We start from the raw sequence: 19,474 nt of genomic DNA, 5'->3' as shown, positions 1-19,474 counted from the left end.
TCACAATTTTTATATCGTCTAGTTCTATTGTGTTTGCTTCTCTATCGAAAATGTTTTCTCATTGCAATTGGTGAGAAACATGGGTTGAGATTTTTCCGTTCCTTGTGCAATTTTAATAAATATTTTTAACCGAAATATTTTTTAACCAAGATTTTTTTGTTGGTCATTCTATAGAAAAAAGATTGTATTTATATTATATTTTTTGTGTACATAAATGTAGATAAAATGGTACCTTTTTTTTTGAAAAATATAGCATTTTTAAAATGATGATTTATGATGAACATGTTTGATGTATCTTTCCTTGGACTCTTGTATATACTTTTTAATCAAGACATTTCACATTTATAATGTCAATTCTTTTTGCTCAAAAATTGAAACCCCTCTGAAATTATACATTTTCCTCTTCGTAACGAAAACCCCCTCACGTTAAATCATTTCATATTTTCATTATTTAGTCTAGTGTTGCGTATTTCGTTTTTGATATCATTGTTGTCTCCTAAGCTGGTTTCAGTTTGAGCGATAATTGACTGACAAGAAAGGCTGATAGAAAAGTTAATCGGGTGTAAATTTTTGTAGTTATAGATACTTTTAATAACATATCAGATACTTGCAAAATGCTGTGATTTCTCCTGAAAAACAGCTATATATTTTTCTTTCTTTCAGGGTAGATACATTACGTGGTTTTGGATTGAATATTCTTTGCTTTTGGTTGAGAAAAGTATGTTTAATTCAATAATCGAAAGGTTTCAAATGATATGATATTTCCTTACATATGTGAAGACCCTTTGAATGCATGAATAAGAAATTCGATGAAAAGCAACATTGGTGTGTAATTCCGTTCAGAAAAGTGACGCCGATCTTTCATCATTTTTGACGTCAAATAAAGTTCAACGTTTTCTTTAGATGATTCATTTTATGGTAACCTTCTGAGGTATGTGGTCGTCAAAATTTCTTTAGTAAAATTATTACAAAAAAAGAAAGTTTTTGTTTGTTGCTTTTGTCATAAAATACCGCTGACTTTACCAATGTCCATGATTCTGGTCCTAACTTCCTTCGTTGTTGAGTATGATGTAATGAAGAAAATAATTGAGTGATTATGCTGTCTTTTTTCCTTTTCATTTTGCAGGAAATAAAACAAAGGAAAGATGAGACTCGTCAAAACAAAACTTCCACCAGTTCTCGATACACATACCTTTCTAAAGAAATCGCATTTCAAGATCGGTAAAGAACCAGCTTGGTTGCACAGTGACGAATCTTATCAAAGCACCTGCAAAAATGATTACCCTCCAAAGTAAGCGGTTGTTTTTTTTCATTCTCTTGTACCTTGTCGGTTAAATGACAGGGTTCCCACTGGTCAGGGGGAAACCTCGAAATTATTTTTTGTAAAAGTCAGGGAAAATTTTATTATGTCTTTCCAAGTCAAGGAAAAGTCAGGGAATTCTGCTTTATAAATGCTTAAAATCAGAAGGCTTCTATCTAATCAAATAGTCTCTATTTTCCAAAATTTTCTGTGTCGAACCCAACCTTGGTGGGTCCTCCCAGTTAATGAAAAATACACGACAACCAACTTCAAAAGACCTTGAAATGCTCATTTTCCATTCAAAGTCAGGGAAAAGTCACTCATTCAGCGTTATTGTTAGGGAGAAAGACCACTTTTTGGACCTACCCCGGCGGGGTAGAGGTCCTATCCGGGGTAGATGTCCTATAAATTAACCGATGTCCGTCCGTTCGTTCGTCTGTTCGTCCGTTCGTCCGTCCGTCTGTTACCAGCTTTTCTCAGGATTGGCTCATTAGTTTTTTTTGATTTTTGGCACAAAGATGCAAAATGGTAATGCCCAAAATGTGACGGAGCCCGATTTTCGAAAAAAATTTATTTCCGGCCGAAAATGCCGGAAATATGCCGGAAAAACCGGTTTTTTGGCATTTTCTCAAGATTTCATCATTAGTTTTTTCTGATTTTTTGCACAAAGACGCGTATTAGCAATGCCCAAAACTTGGCCGAGTCCGATTTTTGAGAAAAAATTTTTTCCGGTCGAAAATGCCGGAAATATGCCGGAAATCGCCATTTTTGCAGATTTTCATCGGACTTTTTCCTTTTATTTCGTTGTTTTTTCACACAAAAACATTATTGATAGCAATGCCCACCATGAAGCATGGTTCAATCGTCAATAGAACTGAGTTTTGAAGCCGGAACTTTCTAAAAATCGCCGGTGCAGACCATTTTCGCCGGAAAAACGGTATTTCTTGATTTTCTCGAGCTGTACTTTATATTTTTTTATGAAATTTTGCACACTGATGCAAAGTGATAATACCTAAAATGTGACGGAGCCTGATTTTGGAAAAAAAAATTTTCCGGCCGAAAACGCCGGAAATATGCCGGAAAAATAGGTTTTTTGGCATTTTCTCGAGATTTTATCATTAGTTATTTCTGATTTTTTTGCTCAAAGATGCGTATTAACAATGCCCAAAACATGGCCGAGTCTGATTTTTGAGAAAAAGATTTTTCCGGCCGAAAATGCCGGAAATCGCCGTTTTTGCAGATTTGAATTGGGCTTTTTCCATACATTCCTTTGTTTTTTCACTTAAAAAAAATTATTGATAACAATGCCACCATCAAGCATGATTCAATTGTCAATAAAACTTTTGCAATTTTGCAAACAGAACTTTCTATTTCTTTTTTTCCCTAAACCCCTCCCCCCATCAACAATCAATGATGACATTTAATGCATTTTCGCTAAGCGCTATATTTTCTTAATGATTGCTTTTCTCCTTATTGCTATCTAAGTTTCATCATCAGGTAGGTCCATTCAGCATGTTGCTTGTTTAGTAAAAAGTCAGAGAAAATAATTGGTAATAACTAGTGAGAAGGAACCAAAAATGATTCATCGGCAGTCCTTTTTACAAACAAATTTTTCACCAATAAAGTTATTTAAAACGTTAAGTTTTCAGAGGACATAGCCGTACCGGCGTCCTCCGAGACGACTCTGCAATTATATTTTTTATGGTTCGTTAAAGTCTTTGTGTTGTGTTATTCATTGCTTTCCAATCTGAAAAAGAAGCTTCAATGAATTAATTGTAATATGAATGAAATTTTTCAACCAATTGACGACTATTATTAAAATGTTAACTGCTTTTCTTCACCTAGCAATACTTCAATTTAACTTCATTTTTCAGACATAAGGAGAAGACCGGACTGGCCAAAAAACCACCTGCAGCGACCATCTTTCAAAAAGATATCGATTGTACTTTTGAAGAGTGTTCAGTAAGTCATGAGCAATTCATCAAGAAAGATGTTGCCAGAAGTAAGGCTTGCAAATCTCTCAATAAAACCAATTTCAAGATGGACAAGGACCGAAGAATTGAAACTTTTCAAACGACACAAGCAGCTAGTTACAAACCAACAAAGATTGTGGGTCGCAAATTGCAATCACCAGGGGAAGCCATGAAAAGTCGCATCCCTGATGGTGAGTAACGAACCTCTAATGAATGATGTTTCTCTAGTATTTATAACCCCTCTACTTTTGAATAAAAACAGCAAACTAGCTAAAAGAATTTCATAAGAATTCAAGGCACCAAAAGTGTCCAAATATCATCCCAAATAAATATTTCCCTAGTCTATTTCAGCCGTTTCGGGACGGAATTTTCGACTTTATTTATTCATTTTTAGTTTGCTGTCTGTAGTAGAATAGATAAAACTGGAACAACAGTTTATTCCAACACCACAATTTATCATGTACGATCTGTTTCTCAGGTGATCGGGAGAAAGTGGGATGGCCGCCCAGTGATTACACCACACGGTTCACTGCAAAGCCAATCCAACCTGGAAGTCTGAAGCGCTTCCCCAACACTCAATATTCCACCACTATTCAAGGTGACTTGAGAAGTCATTGTGGAAATGATGTCTACAGAACATCAACAAATATCATGTATCCTCCAAAAGAATGTCCGCCCAAATGTAAAATCCCTGAATCGGTTAAGGTAAGGAAATAGTTATCGATTAGATAGGATTCGAACGTTTATTCAGGAAATTTGTTTACTCACAGCCTTTCTGTTAGTCCGCCATATCAAAAAGTTTGAATAAGCCTTTGAATAATTTTTGGACCTACCCCGGTGGAAGTCCTATAAATTAACCCATGTTTGTTCGTGCGTTAGTTACCAGCTTTTCTCAAGATTGACTTGTTAAAATTTTCTGATTTTTGGCACAAAGGTGCATGACTATAAACCCTCGAGTGTGACGGAGCCCGATTCTCGAAAAAAATGTTTTGGGCAAATTTGGTCCGAAAATCGGCTAAAAACGGTTTTTTGGACTTAGTGAAAAATTGGCTTATTAGTTTTTTCTGAATTTTTTGCACAAAAGTAGGTTATTATCGTAGGTATAAGATGGCTCAAGCAGATTTTAGCAATACAATTTTTTCGAGTCAAAAAATGCATCTTTATCTATAAGAATCACTTAATAAGCATACATCAATGTTTTTAGCCAAATTATTTAATTTTTTTGATGAGATAGATGTGTTTTTTGCTCACGAAGTCTTGAAAATGAAAGAATATTTGTGTTTGAGCATGAAATTTTGGTTTCTAAACGTGTTTTTTATAAGAAACAAACGACGAATTTTAATGTATCGTCACTATTTATTTTTGAATAATTGTTTAAAGGTCACGCTCACGTAGATATCAATTATATATGTGTTAAATACATAACCAGGTAGGTCCATAAAAGTATCGCTTGTTGGACCTACCCCGGTGGGGTGGAGGTCCTATAAATTAACCCATGTTCGTTAGTTAGTTAGTTAGTTAGTTAGTTAGTTAGTTAGTTAGTTAGTTAGTTAGTTAGTTAGTTAGTTAGTTAGTTAGTTAGTTAGTTAGTTAGTTAGTTAGTTAGTTAGTTACCAGCTTTTCTCGAGATTGGCTCATTAGTTTTTTCTGATTTTTGGCACAAAGGTGCATGACCATAAACCCTCGAATGTGACGGAGCCCGATGCTCAAGTTTTAATAAAGTTTTATGAGTGAAAATTCTACCTAAAAATCACCTTCATTTGTTAGCTTCTTGTTTTCAAAAAGATTTTATTTTTAGGAAATAATGGCTTCCGATATAGAAATAAATAAACTGAAATGCAGCTGATGTGTAAAATTGAATAAGATTGGAACTTTTTTCTTGATGCGACACAAGAAAACAGTCACTTCTGGATATGTCGCTGTTTTACCAAAGCAAAACAACAAACAGTCAGTGGTGGGACATGTGCGTGGTATGATTTTCAAACTCAACACATAATTATTACAAGTTAACTGATTCTGGAATTTGGTAATGGACACTAAAATGGAGCTCGTGTGTAAATTCGAACAAGATTGGAACTTTTTCCATGATGTTACGCGTGAAAATGGTTATTTCTGGTTCTGTCTCGTTTGACGATTGGTGGCTTGATTTTTCAAACTCGACACAGAATTATTTCAAGTAAGCTGATTATGGAATTAAGTTATTGGAGACTAAAATGCAGCTCAATGTGTAAATTTGAACAAGATTGGGACTTTTTTCATGATTCTACGTATATTAAATAAAATGGTCTTTTCCAAAAATGGTCTCGACTGCGGTCGAGCAATGATGATGATGATGAAATAAAATGGCCATTTCTGTTCTGGATCTGTCGCATTAAACGATTGGTGGCTTGATTTTTCAAACTCGACTCACATAATTATTTGTTGTTTAAAAAGTATAAACTGATTCTGGAATTTGTTAATGGACACGAAAATGCAGCTCATGGGTAAATTTGAACTATATTGAAACATTTTTCATGGTTGCAACGCACGCATGAACAGTGAAAATGATCATTTCTGGATCTGTCACATTAAACTGTTAACTCACATTAACCACATGAATTTTATAGACCTTTTTTCAAAGAGACCACCCTGTTGAATAATTATGTAGTCCAGTAGAAAAACAATGATAAAACCATGCATAATTATTACAATATGCATGATACAGTAATTATGCATGGCCCTATCATTGTTTTTATGGCTGGACTACATAATTATTCAACAGGACGTCCTATTTGAAAAAAGGTCTATTGGCCTGGATATGCAGACTGTAAACTATTTCACCGTCTAGTTTTTTAAAGATTATTTTTCTGGTTTACAGTCTGGTCCAACTAACATGCCTGCATGGATATTTCTCCCTGCATATGTGAGTGCACCTAATTGGTTAAAAAGCGCCCACTCACTATATATTTGCGGGTATTTTTTATATTTTTCTATGGGCGCGCATAATTTATGGAAATTTTCCACCTAGGACATTTTTATTCCAACCCCCCCCCCCAAAGCTTATTTAGGTACCCGAGAGTATTCAACCGTGAACCTGCGCCTGTAGACCCGGTTGGAATGGAGACCATTCAAGAGAAGTACCGCGGTGACTTTGAAAATATTTTTCCTGTCTTTGATCAACATGGTCATACATTTGCTGTTTTGCACGCTCGTTTTCAACACGTTACTTTTCGCTGGGCCTTCACGCCCAACGGGCTTCTTGTTATTATTTTTATTAGTTTTTTTACGATGAAAATGTCAAGGTGGAGGGTAATGATTTGAGTTTTCTGTAACTACTCATTATTTTTTTGGCTGAAAAACGAATCTTTATCTATAAGAATCACTATTTATGAGCATATATCAATGTTATTAGCCAAATTGTTTTTTTATTATTATTTTTTCTAACAGAAGAAAATGTCACGGTAGAGTGCGACGGTTTGAGCTTTCTGGAAACCTTATTTATTAAGCTGTGCATTTTCATGATAGTGGTTTTTATAAAGAAAAGCGCTTAATAGCTTTTTTATTTCTTTTTCAAAAATCTTTCAATAGTGTTGATAGTTTCTCTCAATAGATATGCTTTCATTTTCTTTATTTTTTTGTATTTTGACCAGTTATGTCTTTTGTGTATCATTGTTTCAATGTTCACTGATTAGTTTGATAACCAGGTAGGTCCATAAAAGTATCGCTTGTTTTCCATGAAATGACTTATTTACTCTTTGCCACGTGCAAATTAGTTTGTTGAATAGGATAATTTCTTTTCAGTACCCGTCCACGTCTATTCCTTGTGGTGATGAACAAACATTTGTTTCAACTCAATCAACTTCATTCCAAGGGAAATTCCCTTCAGACAGCGAACCGTTCAATCGACCAAAAGCTCTTGAAGCACTACAAAAGACCACTTTCGTCTCTGGTGATCAAAGACTGGATTCTTTCGCCACCACCACCAACCAATCTCATCCATACGTCCCATTGGGTAATTATCATCTTTTGGGAAAAGAATCATAATGGATGTTTCAAACAATACACAGTGGACTCTCGCCAATTCCAACATACATTTCAATCTTTCTATGATTCAAACTAATTATCGGTCCCCGTCAAGGGGAAATCCTCCGCAAAAAATACTTCTTCAATTATTCGAATGAATCTTTCTCTAATTCGAACAAACTAGACTTCCGCTCGAGTTCGAATTAGCGAGAGTTAACTGTATCTTCAGGGAATTAATTTTGGCGTGAACTAGTCTTGGTGAGCAGCAAAATTGAAATGTTAGTTTTATTCAGTAAAATTTTGAGAAAACTAAAAATGATATGATTCCTAAAAATACGAACCAACCAAAACTTTTTTTTTGCGTCAAAAAGATAGCGAAATACTGTCAGGCTGATTAGATGATTCTGGCAAATTAGCCGGTAGAAATGCATCAAATGAACCCATAAAGATTCTTTTTTCTAGATCTATCCCGTGGCATATTAGAGAAGGGGAAGAGGTTTTACAACAGCATCACCATGCCGGCAACATCGATGATCAGCACTGCTACCTCTGATTATGTTGCTGTAAGTATCTGACAATGCAGCCTCTCTCATCTATTATTAGGGTTATTTATGCATTTACGTAGAAAAGTCTTTTTTTCCTTGAATCATTTTCAATGTGACCATGAGAAATGAACTCTCCATTACAGCCACCATCATCATATCGCAATCATATCATCGATGGTTCGAACAATCATACGTCATCTGATGTTTCCCTTGGCAACGATAAACAAAAGTATTACACGACCACAGTTCAACGCTACTTCCCTCCTAAACAAAAGCAAAGTTTTCAAAAGCTTCGACACATCAACACGTGTGCAAGTGATATTCCAATGCACTATTACAGTAGGTGTTCTCTCTCTCCATCTCAATCCACTCCGTGTATAGTTTAGGGGGGGGGGGCTTTTTTGATTGTCATCTGAAATTTCTATAGAATTATCCTGAGGGTCTAAATTCCCAAATGTATTTCCTAAGGGGGCATTATTGCTTAAGGCGTGCGTCTTCCTACCTAAAGAGGGAAGCTAGACCCTTTAGACACTATGGTCACTTATTTGAAAGGGGGGGCTCGACCCTTTAGACACAATGGTCACTTATTTGAAAGGGGGGGGCTCGACCCTTTAGACACCATGGTCTCTTATTTGACCTTTATTCTCCTTGTCTTCTTAAGATGATAATGTCCATAACAATAACTGTCGATAACAATGTACCAGTGGCACTTGAGGCAGACCTAACATGTTCTTTTAAAGCCTAAAAGTCTAAATATTCTCAAAAAATTTTCTGTTATATCGATGTTTAAATATTTTTATTCTCGTTTAGACACCTTGTACAGTAAATCGTCCTACAGCACTGATTTCTCACCAAGTAGCCCATCCAAGAAGCTTGAATTGAACGAAAATGCGCTTCAAAATGTAAGTTTATCTGGTCTATAGCTCACCCTACAGTCAGCGTGAAAAGAGCTTTCATGTTTTGTGTTTTCATGCTTCTTTGTCTAGCAACCGGTAAATTTAGGTTAATCCGGATTTTTGGCATGAATGGAGCTTAGAATCAGAATTTTTTCGCAATTTTCAAAATCAAAAGAAATCGTTTTATAAAGTCTTAACATAAACAACTGTACAAACGCACTTTGTAATACCTGCCACACTTTGTAATAAAAGAAAATTTCCATCCAATCCAAATTTCCATATAAAACTGTTCGTATTGGAGTGGTTACAAAAATCAAGGTTGTTACATCTCTACCGGGTTCGCCACAAAAAAGTTTCTCTCTTTGAAACTAATTTTCTTGAAATCTAAAAGAAGAAAGATAGACTTAAATTTTGATGGGTCATTTATTAAAATCGATTCATTAGATCGAAAGTTAGGCTCAATTGAATAAAAAAGCTACTTTCAGAAAGTGCTCGAAAACGTTAAAAATCGACCTGTCAAATTTTTATTTTAAATTTGGCAATCGCAATAGTCTTTACATGATTAAGAGCATTTTACAGTAACTAAACGCAAACATTTTGAGACTGAAGGGTCAAAAGGGTTTAAAATCTTCATCGAAATCAATTCAATATCTTTACAGAAATTTCCTAAGACTTTTGGTTCTAGACTGGATAAAGTCTATGTAAGGCTGGATTTACCTCGAAACCCACATTTGATGTAATTTTTTATGAATTTTATCAGATTTTTTGGCCTTTTTCGACGATTTTTCTTACTTTCATTGAAATTCAACCTTCCTTTAATTAACAAAAGGTCATTTAGACAGCTAATTATCATTTTAATGGCTGAAACGAAAATACTGATGTATCATGTAATTATGCTTCTGTTTAATTTGATGGGTCGATTTTTAACTTTTTTGAGCACTTTCCGAAAGTAACTTTTTTATTTAATTGAGCATAACTTTTGATCTAATGAATCGGATTTAATAAATGACCCATCAAAATTTAAGTCTATCTTTCTTCTCTCCGATGAAATAAGAATGGCTCTTTTAAAATTTTTAGATTTCGAGAAAATTAGTTTCAAAGAGAGAAACTTTTCTGTGGCGCACCCGTTATAATAAATGAAAATTCAATAAGCCTATGATTAGGCAAGCAGTAAGGCAGTAAGATCATTCATTGTTCATAATTTTACTAAGTATTTAGAACTGATTACCCAGTGTATTTTCTGAAACTTAATATGAAAACCTTCAATTTTGGCTGTTTTGAATGTATACTGAAGTAACTATTTGTTGGTATTTAAACTTGCATATTATGTCAAAGTGCATTAGCTTTTTCATATTACAAAGTGTATTGATGATTATTACAAAGTGTGTCAAGGTGTGTTACAAAGCGTGACAGGTATTACAAAGTGTGGCGTTAGTAACAACAACCTCATTTTTCGTTGTATCATTCTGCATCCGGGGGAGGGGGTACTAGTTTTGCAAGTTGACAGGTATGTCCTAGCCAAAAATCGAAAATCTACCATTAAAGAGAAAAAATTGAAATTTTTGGGATCCTTAGAGAGACTTCTCTCTAAAGTCTTTCTCGATTTTCACCCAATTTTGGCCCATCCAATCAAAGATTTTCGTGAATTTTCGATCCTTTTAGAGAGTGAATTGGTTTTTTGTAACCCTTAGAGAAACTTTCGAGAGAGTGAAAATGGGATCCTTATGGCTTGCACATACCCGACACCCATTTTTCCTAAGTAAACCCCCCAGTAAACCCCCCCCCAGCATCCAAATTTAAATGTAAATTTTAAAGGGTTTGCAATATGGTGAAATTTATACAGAGTATTTCCTTTCTGCTTTTTAGCTGCAAAAATCTCACATAGTTGAACCATTGAAAGGGTTCAGTGAATTCAAGACAACTCACAATCGCTTCTTCACACCCAAGAAAATCACTCCTCATCCACCGTTATCCATCGGATTTCTGCAGAAGAGTTCTGTGCCCATTGGAACGATGACCGTAGTGGAATAGTTTATTTAGTTTGTCTATTATACTCTTTATATGACGAAATATTTCATGATTGAAAGTGAAAATCATCACCGCTCCTTAATTTTGATGCTTCTCTTTGTCGTGTTCGTTGCAGTCGAAGTGGCAGTCAGTTTAACATGTAGATCTTAATTTCAATATTCTGTTAATTATTGAAAGGGGAAGGGTTTTGTTTAGAAAGATATTTTTTAAGGGCTCTGGCCATAGTCGGAAAATTGATTTTAGTATTTGAACATAAGGTTATGTTTTAGGTTCTTTAACACTTTTAACAAACAATTACCTTTAAAAATTGCTTTTTAATCGAATCCCTTAAGAGTAATTAAGAATTTAATTGCAAAAATGACGTTATGAACTTCAAAAAGACGTTAATAATATGTTGCATCACCTTCTTTTATAAAAAGTGCTAAGTTTTAATGGGCAATTAACCTTTTTGTTTCGAAGTTTTTTCAAACTGGACAGACGTTAATAATATGTTGCATCACCTTCTTTTATAAAAAGTGCTAAGTTTTAATGGGCAATTAACCTTTTTGTTTCGAAGTTTTTTCAAACTGTCCGCAAAGAATTGAATTTTCTAAATTAATGCATCAAAAGTTATGGCTGTTTTTCTATGAAAAATTGGGATGGAAAATTGGTCAAAAAGCACTATTTTCAAGATTTTAAAGCAAATAAGCTTTTAGAAAAATTTTCCGAGAAAGTAATTTTAGTTCGATAAAAGGTCTTCATTTTCTTCATCATCAAATTTTTTCATTGCGATTCTTAAATTTTCAGACTCACGGATAATTGGCCTAACAGAATATGTATAACATGCCACAGTTTTGTGGGCTACAGAAATTTATGATTTGTAAGTGGCAAATATTAAAAATTCACTATGGTCAGAGCCCTTATAGTCCAGGGAAAGTGTGCATCAATTGTGCGTTTTTGACTAGAAAGCATGAAATTTGGTACAGTGGTACCTTAGGGGGTAAGAAACATTTTAAGCATCTGACCCACTTCCGGAACACCTGTTTGTGTATTTTACAGACCAGAATGCCTCCCAGGCAAGAAAACATTTTTTTATTTTCAAAGCATGTCATATGATATATCGTTGGAAAGGTTTTCTCACACTGATTCTAAAAAACATCACAACATATATCTTAAAATGGACTGGGTCCGAGTTATTATCTACGGGAGTAATTTACAGACCAGTCTGCATGCCCGAAAAATTTTTTTATTTTTGTTCCAAAACATGTCATTTCATATACCGTTGGAAAGGTTTTTTCACACTGATTCTAAAAATCATCATGATATGTATCTCAAAATGGACTGGGTCCCAGTTATAGGCCATGAGAGTATTTTACAGACCAGAATGGCTCTTGGCCCATAACTCGGACCTGGTCCATTTGCAGATACATGTTGTGATGTTTTTTAGAATCAATCTGAAAAAACCTTTCATACGGTATATAACATGACATGTTTTGGAACAAACATAAAAAAATTTTTCGGGCATGCAGACTGGTCTGTAAATTACTTCCGTGGTCCATAACTCCATTTTCAGATATATGTTGTGATGTTTTTTAGAACCAGTGTGAGAAAACCTTTCCAACAATATATCATATGACATGTCTTGAAGACAAAAAATTTATCTCTTGCCTGGGAGGCATTCTGGTCTGTAAAATACACAAACAGGTGTTTCGGAAGTGGGTCAGAGGCTTGAAATAATTCTTACCCCCTAAGGTACCACTGTACCAAATTTCATGCTTTCTAGTCAAAAATGCACAATTGTATTCATTTTTAGCACACTTTCCCTGGACTATTAATCCAGAAAATGGAAAGACACACGCGATTTTAGACTCAATTGAATTTCTAGACAAAAAGTCGATGGAGAATTTTAAAGGAAAGTATCACGCAAGAGAGTTCACTTTACAGAAAGCATTGATCGAAAAACCCTGTCATTTGATAACGGGTTGTCCAGTATACAGTCCTTTTTTAAATTCAATTTCTAACACTTAAATGAGCAAAAAAGATCTCACCAATGGACGAAAATAAAATGTACGATATATGAGATTATGATCATGCAAACCTCGTAACTTTTTTTATCATACATACATCTCCTGTTTTTCGATGGTACGATGATGATGAGATGATCAACTTGCTACTCAGCAACCCGTCAAACCTCTTCACCCTCGTTAATTTGTCATTAATGACCAGATCAAAATATTGCGGTTCATTTTATTGGTTTGTTTTTGCTTTCTTCTGAACTTCTCCATGACAGGAAATTGTAAGCATTTCTTCAGACAAATTACACGCCTAATTTTCAAATCAAAAATCAATAAGCAGGATACGCCAATGAAATTGAACAATTAAAATGTAGTTGGTGAAACCTATATTTATCTGTTTTAAGTAATAGCTACTTTTGGCTACCTGGCGACACGTGTGGAGAAAAATATTCGCTCTATTCAATCTCCAATTATTAGTCGGGATCTTTTTCCGGGGGGGGGGGTACTTAGGCAAAATGGGTGCCGAGTGTGCGCGAGCCATAAGGGTCCCTTTTTCACACCCTTGGAAGTCCCTCAAAGAGGTTCAAAAATCATTAGAAAGCAATTGAGTAGCTGTAAGGGTTCAAAGATTACAAAACTTAAAAATCGACCTCCTCAAAGGGTCATAAATTCTTGAAATTTGCACTAAAATTTTAAATTTTGTGGAAAAAGTCTCTCTAAGGGTGGCAAAAACGTCATAAAAGGGACAAAATTTTCGAAATTCATTCCCTCTAAGGATCGATCTTCGATTTTTGAATTTTGGCTCGAACATACCCGTCTTTTGTAAACCTAGTACCCCTTCTCCTAGGATCTAATGTAACTAAATTGAAGGTTAGTTACAAGATATAAATTTGATATGACAAAGCAGGTTTTTGTATCAGAAAACACTAATTGTGTTTTCACTCGCTCAAGGTTTTAGGATCAATATTTAAGACACTTATTATTACATAATCAGTAATTTCATTTTCGTTTTGAAAGGAAAACCTGCAAACTTAATTGCAAACTTAACTAATTGCAAATTAATTTCCTTGTAAGCATGAATGTTTTAGCAACGGAAGTTCGTTTACTCATCACTGATTCATTTTGCGATTTGTTCATTTTTCACGCACACAACCAGAGCCCTACAGACCGCATTTTTGAAACGATTTTAGCAAAGTAAATAGACTTTTCACACACATGAACAACGCCACGGGGAAATGTCCCCTGAATTTTGATACGAGAGCTCGTAGATTCAAATCATTTGTTTTCTTGGAATTCTACGATTCCGGGCAACGACTTTGAAAAACGACTTTGGAAGAATTTGACCGAGAATATTATGACCAATTAGTTTGAGTTTCGTAATTCATCAAAATGTTCGTCGTGTCGCAGGTAGTTTACCGATATAGAGCAAAACGAAAATAATTTTCTACAGTTAGTATTTTTCAGTATGTGAAGTAGTAGAATTATTCTCAACTTCAGTTGAGCTACAATCTGACAATGTCTGTCTGTGTGTCTGTGTGTGTGTCTGTCTGTCTGTCACAAAAACTTTAGGGCAGCCTGGAGACTTCAAAAATGCTTGGATTTGGCTGAAATTTGGCACACTTGTTCCTTGGGTGAATATCTGGGGGTGTTTTTTTCATTTTTTGAAAATTTTGATTTTTGGGGCCTGGGGACGAGTTTTTCGCCAAAACGAGGCTAAAACTTTGGGGCAGGCTGGAGACTTCAAAAATGGTCCGATTGGGCTGAAATTTGGCACACTTGCTCCTTGGGTGAATATCTGGGGGTATTTTTTTCATTTTTCAAAATTTTTGATTTTGGGGCCTGGGGACGAGTTTTCGCCAAAACGAGGCTAAAACTTTGGGGCAGCCTGGAGACTTCAAAAATTGTTCGATTTGGCTGAAATTTCGCACACTTGTTCCTTGGGTGAATATCTGGGGGTGCTTTTTTCATTTTTCAAAATTTTTGATTTTTGGGGCCTGGGGACGAGTTTTTCGCCAAAACGAGGCTAAAATTTTGGGGCAGCCTGGAGACTTCAAAAATTGTTCGATCTGGCTGAAATTCTGCACACTTGTTCCTTGGGTGAATATCTGGGGGTGTTTTTTTCATTTTTCAAAAATTTTGATTTTTGGGGCCTGGGGACGAGTTTTTCGCCAAAACGAGGCTAAAATTTTGGGGCAGCCTGGAGACTTCAAAAATTGTTCGATCTGGCTGAAATTTTGCACACTTGTTCCTTGGGTGAATATCTGGGGGTGCTTTTCGCATTTTTCAAAAATTTAGATTTTTGGGGCCTGGGGACGAGTTTTTTGCCAAAACGAGGCTAAAGCTTTGAAGCAGCCTACAGCCCTCCAAAATGGTCGGATTTGGTTGAAATTTGGCACACTTGTTCATTGGGTAAATATCTGGGGGTCTACAATTGGGCCTATGAATAATTTGAAGCCACTGAAGTTGAGCCCAGTGCGTTGCGCACGTTCGACTATATTGAAGTAACGGGACAAAAAAAAAAAAGATTTATTATATACTTGCTAATGTATCGAAACGTTAACAAAAACCAACGTACGGGTTTAAAACTAATTGTTCTCCGAAAGACGTCCCCCTGACCAATAATTCCCATCAGAATTTTCTGATAGTACATTTTTCGTCATTGAGTGAAAAAAGTCTCACTAGAAAAATGAAAAGGGAAAGAAAAAGCGCGTCTCTGATTACCCATAGTGTTCTGATTCTTTCTGTTGAAAACTCCTTTGTTTTAGGTAGTCCAAAAAGTTCAGAAAAAACGGCTCATCATGCGAAGAGTGCTGGTTTTTATATGGCTAAGTTTATAAAAGTGGGTTGGTATTTTTTGTTTTTAGTCCAATACCCTTAGGGTAAAGGGAATGGTACATGACGAGCCGCATTTCCATTGTCTGTTTTTCCATTTCTTTACACTTCTCTGAAAAACATCATTTGGGGGGAAATAAATTTAAGTAATTTTGCAGATTCATTCTATGGCTTGCCCCAAAAGTCAAAAAGTTTCTTATGCGAAACAGTGTTAATTTCCTATCAAACTTTGCTGTTTCCTAATCTGCAATAATCGGCAGCTGTAAGTCATATTACTAAAAAAACCTGACTCGCGTTGACTTGTTCAAGTTCCGCAGGAAAAATGCTCTGGAAAGTCTTTTTATTTTGATGAGAATCGATAAATTTCAAAGAAAATCTATCCAGAAACTTTTTTCTTGGATAACGACCGCGGAAATATGCTGTAACTCGGAGCTTTACCGTGCCAGTTTTGGGAGCTTACTCGAAAAGAAAATCCTTTTGAAAAAAGTAGAAACGGAAATGATATTTGCATCAAGTTGTAAATCACATTTTAATGAAAATCAATTTTCATTTTAATAGGGGTTGTTTGTGGCAAGTCTAATTAAAAATTTAAAGTTTGTGGTAAGGAAGTCTGACATACCTTATGTAATACCCTACAAAAATCAGTATCCCTTAGTAATCCCATAAGTCAGCAAAAAAATTTTCTTTCACTGAGCAAGTATAAATAGTGGAAGATTTTCACCTTGGAACATCACATTCAAACATCACAATCAATCTGATTACAAAAGACAAGAAGTATTTTCCTTGAACAGAAGAAGAAATAAACAAGATGAAGATTTTGGCAACGTTAGCAATTGTTGCGCTGGGTAAGATATAGTCTCTTGTCTCTTTTCTTTTATCCCTTCTCTTTTGATCAATGATGAGCACAACCTTATCGAGGTGGGAACCTTCAGTTGAATGGCGAATGGTGTAATCTGTTGCCCAAATTATTATTGTAATTTGAAAGCTGGATGTTTACATACAGCGAATTTAGATATTGATTAAAAATTAAAAATTCACACATTATCATAAACATTCTTGTTACTTTATTTTCAGTGAGCGCGTTATCAGAGGCAGGCCGTGGACACCCTAACAAATGTAAGTTTCCGAACTTAAATCTGTTCACATTTTCATTATTTACGTTTAATATTTTATTCTCAAAATGATTTCATTCTAAAATTTGAAATGGGAATTAAATGACCGACTAATGATTTTTTATCGAAGTTTTGAAAAATAGAAAATAACTTTCTTTCAGGTCCAAAATCTTTATGTCATTACAAAGATAATGGTGTTCCATTCCAACGTAGCGGTCAACCCGGTGTCTTCGTCACCTGTGTCTTTGGTCGCCCCATTTGCAGACCATGCCCTACAGGACTTGTTTTCAGCGATAAGTTACGAACGTGTGTTTCCTTGAACCCTCCCACCACTGGAAAAGCACCAACTACTGTTGCTCGACCTACCTCAACCACTCAAAAAAGACCAACCACTAGACCAATTCCATGTAAGTACTGATCCAATTTCTTTTCTTGAGATGCACCAAGAGAAGGATATCAATATCTTTTTGATTCTTTAACTTTGGTTCTATAATTTGAATGTTAATTATTTTTCTATGGCTGTTCTCATGAGGATACACGTAATTTTATAAGAACATCCAAATATTTTCAAGCCTTCGGATGTTCCTAACTTTTTGAGTTTTAAGCCTAAATGTCCTTATATAGTTTGTTCTTATAAAAAACGTGTATTATTACTGACTATCTAAAGTTGTATTTCTTCATCAGGTCCAAGCAAAGCATGCCATGGTAAAAAAGACGGTTCAGTGTTCAGACTTAGTAGCAGACGAGCAAACATTTTCGTCACTTGTGATAATGGAAAAGCCGTCTGCAGAAGGTGCTCTAAAGGACTTGTGTTCATCAACCGCCTTCAAACTTGTGCAGATCCCAACCAACCCACCACAAGCAAACCAAGGACCACCAGACAACAACGACCCACCACCACAAGAGCCCCAAAGACAACCCGACAACAACGACCCACCACCACAAGAAAACCAAGAACCACCAGACAACAACGACCCACCACCACAAGAAAACCAAGAACCACCAGACAACAAAGGCCCACCACACGAAGACCATCAGTTCCATGTAAGCCCTATTACACCCCTGAGTCACAGACCCATTGGGACCCCACTGGAAAATTTGGCAAAAATTTCGTCCCCGGTGGGAAAAAAACCTGGAATTTCAGCCCCACCGGGAAATTGACTTTGATTTCATCCCCACTCGAAATTCATTGTTTAAAAATTGTACTCCAAAAGCATCCCCACTGGAAAATTTTAACCCTGGAACAATAGAATTTATATTCTCATCGGGAATTCAATAGGAATGTTTATCCCACTGAGGAAAAAAGTTCCAGTGGGGCTGTGAGACAGTGTCATATTCCTAGACTCTATAGGACACCCTTGTATCGGTATAGGCGTCCCATTTATAATCTGCGAATCAAACTACCGGGTGGTCCAAAAAAACTTCCATAAGTTTCAAATTTTGACGTAGAGCGCTCTAATTGTGTTATCGACTTCTCAGGTTGGAAGATTGGACTTTTTATATTCTTAAGTGCGGGAATGAATCAGAAGACCAATAGCCAGCTTATTAAAACATAGAACTTAACGTTAGAACTTTTATTCTCTGGATATTTTTTTCTCAACTCTCTCTCTCTCTTATTATAGGCCCAAATGTTTTATGCAAACACAAACCAGAGAACGCCATCTTTCGCCTCTCTAGCAGAAGACCAAATTACTTTGTTCGTTGTGTGAGCCATCGTGCTATCTGTCAACGATGCCCAGGAAATCTCATCTTCAGCAATAAAGCTGAAACTTGTGTGCGTGTACCTGAAGCACCAACCTCTACAAGAAAACCAAGGACCACCCAACGAAAACCAACGACTGTTCAACGAAAGCCAACGACCACCCAACGAAAACCGACGACTGTGCAGCAAAAACCAACGACTACCCAACGAAAACCAACGACCGTTCAACAAAAGCCAACAACCACACGAAGACCATTAAGCTGTAAGGTTTTATTCATTTTGACATGAATGAGAGTCATCTAAAAGTACATTTTCTCGTATTTCTGATTGAATTGAATTACAAAAGCTAGAATTAATTTAAATCATTTATCCTCTTAATATTCAGGCAAGAACTCTTTGTGCAAGAACCGACACGGTGACGCATTCTTTGCCGATCCACACAGACCCTCAGTCTTCGTTCGATGTGTCAACTACAAACCCATCTGTCAACGATGTCCAAGTGGTCTTGTCTTCAACAACAAAGCACAAGCCTGTGACTTCCCTAAAAAACAAAAGAAGCATTAAACTGCATACCAAACATTGATGAAAAATATCCATTGGTATTAATCAAATTTTCAATAAAAATCAAATTGGCTTGTCTTATCGTCTAAATGAATTGTAGAAAATAGATTTTTATTATTTTTTAGTGATCTTTCGTTTTTTTCAAATACAGTATATCATCGATCTCATAATTAACTTTCTTGCAAAATATTGTTTACCGAGTCTGAACCATTGAGTTTCAAGCCCGAAGGGCTAGAGGTCAATCTCTAACCTTTCTCAGGCAAGAAAAATTGAAGCCTTAAAATATGCGCCGTATTTTTGATGACGGATTGAATCTAGCAATTCCTTTGTCTTCGAGTGATATATTTTTCGAAATTAAGCGGTAAATTTTAGTTTCAATCTGTCATTTGTGTAAAAACCAGGCGGGTCGCTCAAGGCCGCGCAACTTTGGTAGGATTTGTTGGCTTCAAATCCTACCAAAGAGATTGACCTCTAGCCTTCGGCTTGAAACTCAATGGTCTGAACCTCTATTATTGGTATAACTATCTTT

The 19,474-nt window shown here is 35.8% G+C and overlaps 2 protein-coding genes across 2 annotated transcripts; both read left to right on the top strand.

Moving 5' to 3' along the window:
- Positions 1-640: 640 nt before the first annotated feature.
- LOC136819133 (uncharacterized) lies at positions 641-10,826 on the top strand. The gene is made up of 9 exons (XM_067075309.1): positions 641-931; positions 1,127-1,291; positions 3,175-3,464; positions 3,752-3,978; positions 7,054-7,264; positions 7,738-7,838; positions 7,964-8,159; positions 8,631-8,722; positions 10,583-10,826. The coding sequence occupies exons 2-9, from the start codon at positions 1,146-1,148 to the stop codon at positions 10,745-10,747; spliced, it is 1,428 nt and encodes a 475-aa protein (XP_066931410.1). The 5' UTR covers positions 641-931; positions 1,127-1,145; the 3' UTR covers positions 10,748-10,826.
- A 5,458-nt stretch (positions 10,827-16,284) lies between these two features.
- LOC136819157 (salivary glue protein Sgs-3-like) lies at positions 16,285-19,115 on the top strand. Its single transcript, XM_067075362.1, has 6 exons — positions 16,285-16,415; positions 16,645-16,686; positions 16,844-17,089; positions 17,367-17,726; positions 18,305-18,646; positions 18,770-19,115. Exons 1-6 carry the CDS (start codon positions 16,379-16,381, stop codon positions 18,946-18,948), a joined length of 1,206 nt encoding a protein of 401 aa, XP_066931463.1. The 5' UTR covers positions 16,285-16,378; the 3' UTR covers positions 18,949-19,115.
- Positions 19,116-19,474: the final 359 nt, after the last annotated feature.

The sequence above is a fragment of the Clytia hemisphaerica genome, unplaced genomic scaffold (assembly GCF_902728285.1).
Source record: "Clytia hemisphaerica strain Z4C2 unplaced genomic scaffold, Clytia hemisphaerica genome assembly, whole genome shotgun sequence".
Classification (NCBI taxonomy): domain Eukaryota; kingdom Metazoa; phylum Cnidaria; class Hydrozoa; order Leptothecata; family Clytiidae; genus Clytia; species Clytia hemisphaerica.
Note: the sequence above shows the minus strand (reverse complement) of the source record. Positions and strands in the feature narration are given on the sequence as shown.

Excerpts from the sequence above, each read along its gene's own strand:
- LOC136819157 (XM_067075362.1), top strand. The coding sequence starts at position 16,379 with ATGAAGATTTTGGCAACGTTAGCAATTGTTGCGCTGG. Across the intron at positions 16,687-16,843 it reads CCGTGGACACCCTAACAAAT|GTCCAAAATCTTTATGTCAT; the intron begins GTAAGTTTCCGA and ends ACTTTCTTTCAG. Across the intron at positions 17,727-18,304 it reads ACGAAGACCATCAGTTCCAT|GCCCAAATGTTTTATGCAAA; the intron begins GTAAGCCCTATT and ends CTCTTATTATAG.
- LOC136819133 (XM_067075309.1), top strand. The coding sequence starts at position 1,146 with ATGAGACTCGTCAAAACAAAACTTCCACCAGTTCTCGATACACATACC. Across the intron at positions 3,979-7,053 it reads AAATCCCTGAATCGGTTAAG|TACCCGTCCACGTCTATTCC; the intron begins GTAAGGAAATAG and ends ATTTCTTTTCAG. Across the intron at positions 7,265-7,737 it reads TCATCCATACGTCCCATTGG|ATCTATCCCGTGGCATATTA; the intron begins GTAATTATCATC and ends TCTTTTTTCTAG.